The following is a 13,343-nucleotide window of genomic DNA, read 5'->3' as shown; positions in this document are numbered from 1 at the left end:
GTTTTTCATGTTGTCTGTCTGTACTTTTTTGTAATGACTTGGTGCTACCTATCTTGGCCAGGGTGCTCTTGAAAAAGAGATTTGAATCTCAATGAGCCCTTCCTGGTTAAATAAATAAATCAAAATTATGAGGGATGGTATTGAGAGTTCCAATGAGAAAGATGTATCTAGCACATGTGTTGTTATATGACACTATTTTGCATGAGGCTACTTAGTTGGAGAGGCAGTAATCTCCTTGCTCTGCTTCAGCACTTCGTTATGCAGGGTGCCTGTGTCCAGAGCCCAGCCCTGGTTACCTCCTGCCTCATGGCTGTCAGGAAACCTGCAAACATAAGTGAATTTCATAAAAAATAAAAATAGAAAACCATTTAAAAAGTTATCCTTTTTTTAGATAAAACTATTGATATTGTCTGTAGTGCATTGTTTTGTATTGCATTGTATTACATCTATATAGATGTATGCCTTCAGTCAGAATACTGAACGTAAAGGAACCTTCTGCTATCCTTCTCTTATCTGTAACCTGCTTGTTGATCTGTGGTCTAAACTGTTTTCTCTGCTCTGTCCAGTGCACTTTCTCTCCACTAAGCCCATCAATGAGTGCTGACGCTGCCACCATTTTATTCCTGAATTTTCTTCCTTTTCATCCAGCAAGTCCACAAACTCATCTACTGAGTGAACTATATTCTATTGTACTATTCTATCTATACATTTTTATTTATTTTGCATTATTTCTAATTCAAGAAAATGTTTTTTATTTTTAAGGATTGGACCTTACCTGTTCCTCCTTCATGGCAGCATCAAACTTGGCTTGTGCTTTGTCCAACTCGGTCTGTTTCTCATCCAGCTGAGCCTGAGCCTTGGCCAGCTCAGCATTGGCTATAGTCAGTCTGTTCTCTTGCATAACTAGGTTAGCCTGTCCACACTCTAACCAGGCTAACCTGGAGAGAGGAAAGGCTGTTCACAATGGTTATCTAATATCAGTACACACAGACAGATAGTGCTACCATACTACTTTATGGAGGGTAACATCATTCAGCGCCTGTTCCCCGTATCTTGAGTGGCAGCCCTTCCTTGTTGATGCCAAAGAAGATGGCCATGTCGGCGGTCCAGGAGAGCGGGCCGGCCACGATGTTTACGTACTACACGCTTCAGCACTCAGCGGTGAGCTTGTGTGGCCTACCACTTCCCGGCTGAGTTGTTGTTGCTCCTAGCCTTCCCACTTTACAATAACAGCACTTACAGTTGACCGGGCAGCTCTACTGGGGCAGAAATTTGACAAAATGACTTGTTGGAAAGGTGGCATCCTATGACAGTGCCATGTTGAAAGTCACTGAGCTTTTCAGTAAGGCCATTCTACTGCCAATATTTGTCTATGGAGATTCCATGGCTGTGTGCTCGATTTTATACATCTGTCAGCAATGGGTGAGGATTAAATAATTTGAAGGGGTTTCCACATACTTTTGTATATGCAGTGCATTCGGAAAGTATTCAGACACCTTGACTGTTTCCACATTTTGTTACAAAACAGACTTATTCTAAAATTGATTAAAAAAAATTCCCCTCGTCGCTCTACACACGATACCCCATAATGGCAAAGCGAAAACAGATTTTTAGACATTTTTGCAAATTCAATCAAATTCAAAAACGTAAAAATTACTTTTCCATAAGTATTCAGACCTTTTACTCAGAATTTTGTTGAATCACCTTTGGCAGCGATTACAGCCTTGAGTATTCTTGGGTATGATGCTACAAGCTTGGCACACCTGTATTTGGGGAGTATCTCCCATTCTTCTCTGCAGATCCTCTCAAACTCTGTCAGGATGGATGGGGAGCGTCACTCCACAGACATCTTCAGGTCTCTCCAGAGAGGTTTGATCGGGTTCAAGTGCGGGCTCTGGTTGGGCCACTCAAGGACATTCAGACTTGTCCCATGCCAGTCCTGCGTTGTCTTGGCTGTGTGCTTAGGGTTGTTGTCCTGTTGGATGGTGAACCTTCATCCCAGTCTGAAATCCTGAGAGTTCTGAAGCAGGTTTTCATCAGATTTCTTTGTACTTTGCTCCATTCATCTTTCCCTCGCTCCTGACTAGTGTTCCAGTTCCTGCCGCTGAAAAACATCCCCACAGCAGGATAATGCCACCATCATGCTTCACCATAGGGACGGTGGTGCCCTTGGCATACAGTACAAAGAGTTCAATCTAGGTTTCATCAGACCAGAGAATCTTGTTTCTCATGGGGCTGAGAGTCTTTATGTGACTTATGGCAAACTCCAAGTGGGCTGTCATGTACTTCTTACTGAGGAGTGGATTCCATCTAGATGTTCTCCCATCACCACAGAGGAACTCTGGAGCTCTGTTAGAGTTACCACTGGGTTTTTGGTCACCTTCCTGACCAAGGCCCTTCTCCCCCAGTTAAGTTTGGCCGGGCGCCAAACTCACCGCTTTGTCATTGTTGGATATTGTGTGTAGATTTATGAGGATTAAAAAAAAACAATTTTAGAATAAGGCTGTAACCTAACAAAATTTGGAAAAAGTAAAGAGGTCTGAATACTTCCCGAATGCACTGTATAGTGTATCTCTGTGCATTCAAATTGCCATCAATAAAATGCATGTGGTCACGTCTGGAGGAAACCAGGCACCTCTCATCACCTGGCCAATACCATCTCTACGGTGAAATGTGTATCTAATGATTGTTATTAAAATACCTGCATGCCTCCATGTGGGTCCAATCCCTTTTGTGGGGAAATGAGGCCAAGTGGCATTCACAAGAGGTGAATGGCCATACCTCTCCTCACTCTCCCAACACTATGCAGTTCTCCATGTAACATACAGTACATGACACTGCTCGGTGAACCACAAGATATCCTGTCCTTTTATCAATGTGGTCTAAATACACGTATAAAGTCATAGATATAGGCTATATTCTATTCGAACATATTCTTACTTAAAGTAAATGATCTGGTAAGCCTTCATTCATGATTTTCTTTTCTTTACAGAGTGATTACTGGGGTAACATTAGCGGTAAATGTGAAAGCTGACCAACTGAAGGGAATATTCCCGGTGTTTGTGGTGCTCGTTGTTTGGTGCATCGCAGACAGGGTGGCGTGAGTGGAAAAACAGTAGAGTCATTGCCTGTTCTTTTGAGTTTTTATGTTGAGTCTTTGCCCGACAAAGTGATGTTAGGGTATATAACTTATCCTGTACAAGTTTCTGTGCCGACCACAATATGTTGTTACAGGTGTCAAGCTTATGGGCATGTGGCAGCAGTGTGTAGAAGGAGGGTTCCTAGGTGTGCAGAAGTGTGCAGAAGGGCATAAGACAAAGGAATGTGTAGCATTGGGGAATCTAGTGGTATGTGTTAATTGTAGGGGTGCCCATGGTGCGAGAGAGGCAGGTTGAGGTTTCCAGGGTTAGAGTAGTGCAGAAGTTGTCATATGCTGAGGCAGTGAAGAAAGTAGAGGAAGATGGGTCAATGGGGAGAGATCCTGAGAGGAGTGGCGTGAGTAGTAGATCTGTACCAATACAGAGGGATAAACTAACAAGTTATATTGGTAAGATTGGATTTTGGGCATTTATAGTAGTGGTTATCAACTGTACTGCAGGGATGGAACGTAAGTCGCAGAACATAGAGGTTGTGGTGGCAGCTGCAGAGAGGTATTTGGGTGTGAGAGACTTGACATCAGAAGAGTTACAGGGTGTGTTAAGTGGTGGTGTCCCATCCTTTGACTGTTGGCCTGAAGTAGGACTAAATAGATTTAAATAGTGGAGTATGGTATTTAGATGGTGGGGCATTTGTTGAATTTTTGTATTTCTTTATTTTAGACAAAAAAACAAACAAAAAAATAAGCAAAGTATAAGGAAGTTATACTCCAGTCGGGTAGGTGGCGGTAATGCCACATTTAATGGATGCCAACCTGTCGTTGAACATCACCGAAGAAGCCATATTGATGTCCCTGCACCCAGGGCCGCGGTATACCTCACATTCATTGCAGTACAACAAGTCCCGAGCTGTCCCTTCAAGAGTTTAGTAAGAGCCATTATATTATTTCATTAACAATGTGCTTACTAGCTCGGTTATTGGTGTACTATAAATGTGTAGTGAAGATAGTGTACTCAGTGCTGCTGATTGAACGTTCATGTTGTTGTCTCAATTTAGATCGCTTTCCTAAATACTGTAGCTAGCTAACCAGCACTAAGTTACTAACGTTCCTGCAGTCTTGTGGCACTACAGTAGCTAGTAGTCTAATGTCGGGGGGGAACAGTCAGAATTAGCCTGGGCAACCGATACAGTGCATGGACGCTAGATGTGCACTATCAACTACCTAGGCTAAGTCAGAACAGACTTATTTGCTTGACAATATCACCAGGTTTCTGGTGGTAGTAAGCATTATAACACGCACACATACATAGCTATTAGTCACCTCGGTTACCCAGAAGTACAATTCTCGCGAATGTTGTCACGAGAGATTATAGTAAGCCATCTCATTAGCTAGTAACCTTTTGACCGTTGGGTTCAGAAGGGTAGAATCATGCGCATCTAATTAATTCCAATAGTTAAGCCAATTGTCCTCATGGCACGTTGTTACTGCAACTTCTTCATTTCGTGTGTGTCATTGAGATATGGTGTGTGTAGGACAGGTAGTATATTAGTGCCTAAAAGTGTGTTTTAGGCACAAAGCTATTTATTTTGCCAAAGTAATGGTGACAGCACAAATACTGCACATAACTCTACTACATGTCGAGGGTGTGTTGATTACATTGACTTGTTGACTGGTGTGAGTGATACAATGAAGTCTCGAGGGTACATAGTGGAAACTTTCTCCCTCGGCTTTACACTTTGTGTTTCTCTTTCCATCAGCAATGTCTGGAAATCCAGCTGTGGTGATGCGTCTGGTAGCTTCGGCTTACGCTATGGCAGAGAAGGCTGGAGTCATTGTACGAAGGGTTCTTCAGAGCGGAGAGCTGGGCATCGTGGAAAAGGTTTGACTGACTGAACGGAGAGGGGGGACAAAATGCTGGAGATTGATGGGCAGTGAAATGGAGCTTGATTGTTGTTTTATAAATGATTTCTCTGTACTCAATGTACACAGACAGGGGCCAACGATCTACAGACACTGGCAGACCGGCTGGTCCAGCAGAGCATCTGTGCCTCCCTGTCTAAAAGCTTCCCCAAAATCACCATAATCGGAGAGGAGGTGGGTATATGAATGTACATTAATAGGATCTGTCCTAAAGTTACTGACAAATAAACATTGATCTGTAGATTAGAATACACAACACGTTTCACAACATCCTAGTCTGAACAGTGAACATCTCTCTCACACGTCAGGATCTGCCAGAGGAGGCTGTCAAAGAGGACCTGATTGAGAGCGGTCAATCTGAAGACATCCTACAGAAGTCCTGTCCAGCAGAGTACAGTGCCCTGAAAGAAGAGGAGGTGAGAGAGACACTTTAGAGCTGAAACTGAAACCTAATGTCCTGATTTTGATTATTTTCTGGGTACTGACTGCTCATTCCAGCTATGTTTCTGTGTTTGAATGGCAGATTTTAATTTGTCTTTTTAGCTGGTTGTGTGGGTCGACCCCCTTGATGGCACCAAAGAATACACTGAAGGTAAATAAACTTGTTATTATTTTTTTGCCAGTCACTCTGTGATAAGAGTCACTGACTCAAAGCCATAAGAGGGTAGAACATATTTGACGACAACCTGTTCCCCCTTCTTTCATTCAGTCTTAACATTAACATCTCCAGCATAATCATCAGTGCTGATTCCCTGTTTGCTCTCTGTCTCTCTCTCTCTCCTATCTTTCTTCATCCCATTTCTCTTCATCCCTGCTTAGCAGCAGCAAAGTGTTTCTACCTGCAAAATCAGATGTGTCACACGGGGTCGGACGCCCAGTTTCTCGGCACGGCTATCCGTATGGTGATGGAGGGAGGGCATTTGGACTGGGAGGGACAAGAGCAGAATAGGTGGAGAGGGAGGGTAAAGGAGAAATACTTGGGCATCAAATCAAGTTTATTTTCAGCAGATGTTACAAAGTGCTTATACAGAAACCCAGCTTAAAACCCTAAAATAGCAAGGTGGCTAGGAAAAACTAGAAAGGGAGGAGCCCAGGAAGGAACCTAGAGAGGAACCAGGCTCTGAGGGGTGGCCATTCCTCTTCTGGATGCATCGTGTGGAGATTTCATGACCATTAAGGCTAGATTGTTCTTCAAGATGTTCATATTTGACCGGCAGGGTCAAATAATAATCACAGTGGTTGTAGAGGGTGCAGCAGTTTAGTACCTCAGGAGTAAATGTCAGTTGGCTTTTCATAGCCGAGCATTCAGAGGTCGCGACAGCAGGTGCAGTAGAGTCAAAAACACCAGGTCCGGGACAAGGTAGCACGTCCAGTGAACAGGTCAGGGTTCCATAGCCGCAGGAAGAACAGTTGAAACCACAGCAACAGACTCGCCACAGACACCGTGGATGCCATGGAACTTCATGATGTGATAGCAGGAAATAAGGTGAAATATACAGGAATGGGAAGGTATAGGGGTGCATATGTATTAATATACAGTGCCTTCTGAAAGTATTCACATCCCTTAACGTTCCACATGTTGTTACAGCCTGAATTTCAAGTGGATTAAATTGAGATTTTTGTCACTGGCCTATACACAATACCCCATAGTGACAAAGTGAAAACATGTTTTTAAAATTAGTTGAAAATGAATTACAGAAAATCTCATATTAGTATTCACACCCCTGAGTAAATACTTTGTAGAAGCACCTCGTTGATCATTGCCAGACAACCATTTTCAGGTCTTGCCGTAGATTTTCAAGTAAAGTCAAAACTGTAACTCAGCCATTCAGGAACATTCCGTTTTTTCTTGGTAAGCAACTCGTGTAGATTTGGCCATGTGTTTTAGTTTATTGTCCTGCTGAAAGGATCATTCTTATCCCAGTGTCTGGTGGAAAACACTGAACCAGGCTTTCCTCAGATTTTTTCCCCCTCTGTTTAGCAGAAGTCCGTTTATTTTTTTATCCTGGAAAAACTCCCCTGTCCTTAACGATTACACGCATAATTATAAAATAAAAGCAGAGATTGAATATATTTTTGAGCATGGTGAAGTTATTAATTACACTTTGGATGGTATATCAATCAATACACCCAGTCACTACAAAGATACAGGCGTCCTTACTAACTGTTGCCGCGTCACCAGACTGGACAGCCAGGCGTCATCAGGCCAGGTAGTCCTGAGGAATGGTCCTAGGGCTTCTCTCTATCCCTTTTTTCATTTGTACCATTATACTACTTTTACCTCACTGATTTGTTTTTCATGCTGGAAAAATACACTGAACCAAAATATAAACGCAACATGTAAAGTGTTTGGTCCATGTTTCATGAGCTGAAATAAAAGATCCCAGAAATGTTCCATATGCACAAAAAGCTTATTTCTCAAAAATGTTGTGCACAAATCTGCTTACATCCCTGTTAGTGAGCATTTTTCCTTTGCCAAGATAAATCATCCACCTGACAGGTGAGGCATATCAAGAAGCTGATTAAACAGCATGATCATTACACAGGTGCACCATGTGCTAGGGACAAAAGTCCACAAACATTTGTGGTTTTGTCACAACACAATGCCACAGATGTCTCATGTTTTGAGGGAGTGTGCAATTGACATGCTGACTGCAGGAATGTTCCAGTTGCCAGAAAATGTCATGTTTATCTAGCATAAGCCGCCTCCAACGTCATTTTAGAGAATTTGGCAGTACGTTCAACCTGCCTCACAAACACAGACCATGTGTAACCATGCCAGCCCAGGACCACATCTGGCTTCTTCACCTGCGGGATCGTCTGAGGGGGGAGTGCTGAGGAGTATTTCTGTCTGTAATAAAGCCCTTTAGTGGGGAAAAACAAATTCTGATTGGCTGGGCCTGGACCCGAGTGGGTCGACATGGCTCCCAAGTGGGTGGTCCTATGCCTTCCCAGGCCCACCCATGGCTGCACCCCTGCCCAGTCATGTGAAATCCATAGATTCGGGCCTAATGAATGTATTTTGATTGATTTCCTTATATGAACTGCAACTCAGTAACATCTTTGAAATGGTGTTTTTTATATTTTTGTTCAGTGTAGTTCACTGTAGTACAATGACAATACTTGTGTGAAGTCCACTGTTATTTGTTCCCTTCAGCTAAAATGTTGTCATGTGATGTCAGGGCTTCTTGATCATGTGACTGTTCTGATCGGCATTGCATATGGCGGGAAGGCCATTGCTGGGGTCATCAACCAGCCCTTCTTCAATTATCAGGTACCAACAAATACCCTCTCACCCTATCAGGGCATGACATATTCAGTAGGGAGAAAATGTTATGAAATAGGGAGATTTTTCATTTTCTATAGTGTGCCTTACTGAACACTTCTTTAGTCTGTGAGTGTATATTTTCCTTTTTTTGTATCCACAGCTGGGGGCGGAGTCAGCAGACATGGGGAGAACTCTGTGGGGAATGCCCGGACTGGGCGCTTTCGGGTTCGAGCTACAGGAGGTCCCGGATGGCCGACGCATTGTCACCACAACCCGTTCTCACAGCAACAAACTCGTCACAGACACTGTGGATGCCATGGAACCTCATGATGTGATAAGAGTCGGCGGAGCAGGAAATAAGGTGAAATATACAGGGATGGGAAGGTTAGGGGTGCATATGTATTCAGAGAAACTATTCACAGCCTGAATTTCAAATGGATTAAATTGAGATTTTGTGCCACTGGCCTATACACAATATCTCATAATGACAAAGTGAAAACGTGTTTTTAGATTTTTTTTTTGCAAACTTTTTTTTGCAAAAATCTTATTAGTATTCACACCCCTGAGTAAATACTTTGTAGAAGCACCTTGTTGATCATTGCTAGACAACAATTTGCAGGTCTTGCCATAGATTTTCAAGTAAAGTCAACTTTAACTCAGCCACTCAGGAACATTGTTTTCTTGGTAAGCAACTCCAGTGTAGATTTGGCCTTTTGTAGATTTGTCCTGCTGAAAGGATCATTTTTCTTCCAGTGGCTGGTGGAAAACAGACTGAACCAGGCTTTCCTTTATGATATTTCCCTGTGCTTAGCTGAATTCAGTTTTTTTTTTTATCCTGAAAGACTCCCCAGTCTTAACGATTACACACATAATGATACAATAAAAGCAGAGATTGAATATCTTCTTGAGCGTGGTGAAGCTATTAATTACACTTTGGGTGGCGTATCAATCAATACACCCAGTCACTACAAAGATACAGAAGTCCTTCCTAACTCCGTTGCCAGAGAGGAAGGAAACCGCTCAGGGATTTCACCATGAGGCCAATGGTGACTTTAAAACAGTTAGTTTAATGGCTGTGATAGGAAAACTGAGGATGGATCAACAACATTGTAGTTACTCCACAATACTAACTTAAATGACAGAGTGAAAAGAAGAAAGCCTGTACATATTTCAAATATTCAAAAGCATACATCCTGTTTGCAATTACGCACTAAAGCAATACTGCAAAAAAAATTCTGCAAAGAAATGAAATTTATCCTGAATACAAAAAGTGTTATGCTTGGGGCAAATCCAACAACACATCACTGAGTACCACTCTCCATATTTTCAAGCATGGTGGTGGCTGCATCATGTTATGGGTATGCTTTTCATCGGCAAGGGAGTTTATTTTTTACCTTAAACAGAATAGAGCTAAGCACAGGCAAAATCCTAGAGGAAAACCTGGTTCAGTCTGCTTTCCAGCAGACACTTGGAAACATTCACCTTTCAGCAGTACAACCTGAAACACAAGGCCAAATATACACTGGAGTTGCTTATCCTGACATTCAATTTTCCTGAGTGGCCTAGTTAGTTTTGACTTAAATCAGCTTGAAAATCTATGACAAGACTTGAAAATTGCTATCTAGCAATGATCAACAATGAACTTGACAGAGCTTGAAGTTTTTAAAGAATGTGCAAATATTGTACAATCCAGGTGAGCAAAGCTTAGACTTACCCAGAAAGACTCACAGATGTAACTGTAGAATTGTGAAAATTCACTTCGTCTGAGGACGACAATTCTTTTAGGGGTCTATGACCCTATGATATTACATCTGACTCCATTAACATGTGAATGCTATAGCCTCAATCATACACAGTGGGTATAGCCAAGTTTGCAAGCCTTGCGTCACCACAAGATGCACGTATCTAGGTTTACCATTATGCAATTATTAAGAGGCAAAGGGACAAGGAGCTAATATCTTGCAATCAATGTCCTAGCATTAAATGATTGAGTTAACTCTGGCTCAGAGATGGTTAGAGAAAGCATACAGTACCAGTCAAAAGTTAACACATCTACTCATCAAGGGTTTTTCTTTGTCTTCCCTATTATTCTACAATGTAGAAAATAGTAACAAATAAACTATGAAATAATGTAGTACCCCCAAAAAGTGTTAAACAAATCAAAATATGATTATTCAAAGTAGACACCCTTTGACAACTTTTGCACACTCTGCATTCTCTCAACCAGCTTCACCTGGAATGCTTTTCCAACAGTCTTGAAGGAGTTCCCACATATAATGAGCACTTGTTGGCTGCTTTTCCTGCAGTCCAACTCATCCCAAACCATTGCAATTGGGTTGAGGTCAGGTGATTGTGGAGGCCAGGTCATCTGATGCAGCACTCCATCACTCTCCTGTTATCCTGTTGCAAAACAAATGATAGTCCCACTTAGCACAAACCAGCTAGGATGGCGTATCGCTGCAGAATGCTGTGGTAGCCATGCTGGTTAAGTGTGCCTTGAATTCTAAATAAATCACTGTCACCAGCAAAGCACCCCCACACCACCTCCTACATGCTTCACGGTGGGAACCACACATGCGGAGATCATCAGTTCACTTACTCTGTGTCTCACAAAGACGCAGCGGTTGTAGCCAAAAATCTCAAATTTGGACTAATGAGTCCAAAGGACAGATTTCCACCAGTCTGTCCTTTGCTTGCGTTTCTTGGCCAAAGCAAGTCTCTTCTTATTATTGGTGTCCTTTAGTAGTGGTTTCTTTGCAGAAATTCAACCACGAAGGCCTGATTCACAAAGTCTCCTCTGAACAGTTGATGTTGATAAATGTCTGTTACTTGAACTCTGTTAAGCACTTATTTGGGCTGCAATTTCTGAGGCTGGTAACTCTAACTTAATCTCTGCAGCAGAGGTAACTCTGCGTCTACCTTTTCTGTGGAGGTCCTCATGAGAGCCTGTTTCATCATAGCGCTTGATGGTTTTTGCAACTGCACTTGAATAAACTTTCAGAGTTCTTGAAATGTTCCGGATTGACTGACCTTCATGTCTTTTAAAGTAACGGACTGTCGTTTCTCTTTGCTTATTTGAGCTGTTCTTGCCATAATATGGACTTGAAATGCATTCCACGTGACTACCTCATGAAGCTAGTTGAGAGAATGCCAAGAGCGTGCAAAGCTGTCACGGTAAAGAAAGTGTGGCTACTTTGAAGAATCTCAAATATAAAATATATTTTGATTTGTTTAACACTTTTTTTGGTTAGTACATGATTCTAGATGTGTAATTTCATAGTTTTGATGTTTTCACTATTCTGCAATGTAGAAAATAGTCAAAGAAAATCCCTGGAATGAGTAGGTGTCAACTTTTGGCTGGTACTGTATATTGTGAATAAGATGTACTATTAGACATCTCATCAAATAATATTTAAAGGAAAATTACTCCAATGTGAGGACTACGGTTCGTATCTATTTAAACGTGATCAGATTTGGACTTCCGAGTGGCGCAGCAGTCTAAGGCACTGCTAGAGGCATCATTAGAGCTGGGTTGGCTTGGCAGGGTCATACCAGAAATTGTCATGATAAAAATAATGCAAAATATTGTTTTAACGGCATGAATTCATCACTATGATATACAAGCATACATCGAGATCTACCATGACCTAAGTTTAAGACAAGCTTTTATTCTTCTAAGAGCGATGAATCCCAGTATTTCCCATCGTCTAATTTAACATCAATTTGCAAGGCCCAAAACAAAACTCATAACTTCAGACACGTTCTCTAATCTAATTATCACATCAACACTATGATAAGTGCACATCGTTGTTGTTCCCCTTTGAACTTTCCCTAACAAATCCACAGCACTTACAGTACAATGAAACATCAAAATTCATAGTTCTTTATGAACTCTTGAATTCACATAGTAACATTAATTTTGTTGATTCAAATCTTCACCTCTCCTGGCTTCAGTGACCTTAGGACGTCTGTGGGACTGTCTCTTTGAGATTACCACAGTAAAGGTGTTTGACCACTGTGGCCATCTTGGTCAGTCATTCAAACAATGCCGTAAATCGTGATTGAGTAATCACACTGGGCCACGGTGCCAACTAGACATCTTCATCACTGGCCTTCATCATTCACTCTGTCTATTCAACTAATCACTGCCAAAGGTGATTCTAACATGTATTCAGTGGTGTGAATATTTATAGAAATGACATTTAATTTTCAATAAATTTGCAGTGTTGTGTGTAGATGGGTGTTTTTGAATTCTGTCTGTAACACTTTGGAATAAGTCGAGGTATGAATAGTTTGAATACACTAATTATAAAATGTATTCTTACTACTGTTGCACCCTATCTTTGTGTAGATTATTCAGCTTGTGGAGGGGAAGGCTTCAGCCTATGTATTTGCCAGTCTAGGAACTAAAAAGTGGGACACATGTGCCCCTGAAGCCATCCTGCATGCAGTAGGAGGTAAGCAACAATCTTCCTTTATCTTACTGAAAGTACCTCCTAATTATGAGTAAGGACCGTAATGTTGCCTGCCATTTTGTTTTTTGTCTGTCCCTCTGCAGGTAAGCTGACAGACATGCATGGCAGTGCATTGTGTTATGATGCTAACGTGAAGCACATGAACTCCGCTGGGGTGCTGGCCACTCTACGCAACCACCAGTATTATGCCAGCAGAGTGCCCCAGTCAGTCCTGCAGGCTCTCAAGCCCTGAGTGATAAATTTACTGTACCACGCATTGTCCAAAAACAAATTTGCATAAAATGTTCTTTAATCATGAATCGTGTTTGTTTATTTATATAATAACCTGTGTAACATATTGCACATCAGTGTTAAAAACCACTGCACTTTTATACTGTGTATAGATAATTGTTGACTTGGAAAATCAGGCCATATTCGAAACTTGTTAAAAAAATATTTTACTAGACATTTCTACATAACATTAACAGCCCAGACTGATTCGGCCAGCAGCATACCCCCCTGCTGGGTTTGTCCGTTGATTGGAGACGTGTGCCGTCTTTTGGATAGGATGTTAAACAGGTGTCCCGACTCTGGTCACTAAAGA

General features: G+C 41.7%; 1 protein-coding gene across 1 annotated transcript; it reads left to right on the top strand.

Moving 5' to 3' along the window:
• Window positions 1–3,891: 3,891 nt before the first annotated feature.
• Window positions 3,892–13,059, top strand: bpnt1 (bisphosphate nucleotidase 1). The gene is made up of 9 exons (XM_020496802.2): window positions 3,892–4,023; window positions 4,855–4,976; window positions 5,087–5,191; window positions 5,326–5,433; window positions 5,561–5,609; window positions 8,200–8,291; window positions 8,446–8,646; window positions 12,637–12,742; window positions 12,844–13,059. Exons 2-9 carry the CDS (start codon window positions 4,857–4,859, stop codon window positions 12,990–12,992), a joined length of 930 nt encoding a protein of 309 aa, XP_020352391.1. The 5' UTR covers window positions 3,892–4,023; window positions 4,855–4,856; the 3' UTR covers window positions 12,993–13,059.
• Window positions 13,060–13,343: the final 284 nt, after the last annotated feature.

The sequence above is a fragment of the Oncorhynchus kisutch genome, linkage group LG12 (genome assembly GCF_002021735.2).
Source record: "Oncorhynchus kisutch isolate 150728-3 linkage group LG12, Okis_V2, whole genome shotgun sequence".
Lineage (NCBI taxonomy): Eukaryota > Metazoa > Chordata > Actinopteri > Salmoniformes > Salmonidae > Oncorhynchus > Oncorhynchus kisutch.
This window is presented reverse-complemented; position numbering and strand designations above follow the sequence as displayed.

Bases quoted from the DNA above. Each gene is read 5' to 3' on its own strand.
- bpnt1 (XM_020496802.2), top strand. From the start codon at position 4,857: ATGTCTGGAAATCCAGCTGTGGTGATGCGTCTGGTAGCTTCGGCTTAC. The intron at 5,192-5,325 runs GTGGGTATATGA...CTCACACGTCAG, and splicing joins TCACCATAATCGGAGAGGAG to GATCTGCCAGAGGAGGCTGT. The intron at 5,434-5,560 runs GTGAGAGAGACA...TTGTCTTTTTAG, and splicing joins GTGCCCTGAAAGAAGAGGAG to CTGGTTGTGTGGGTCGACCC.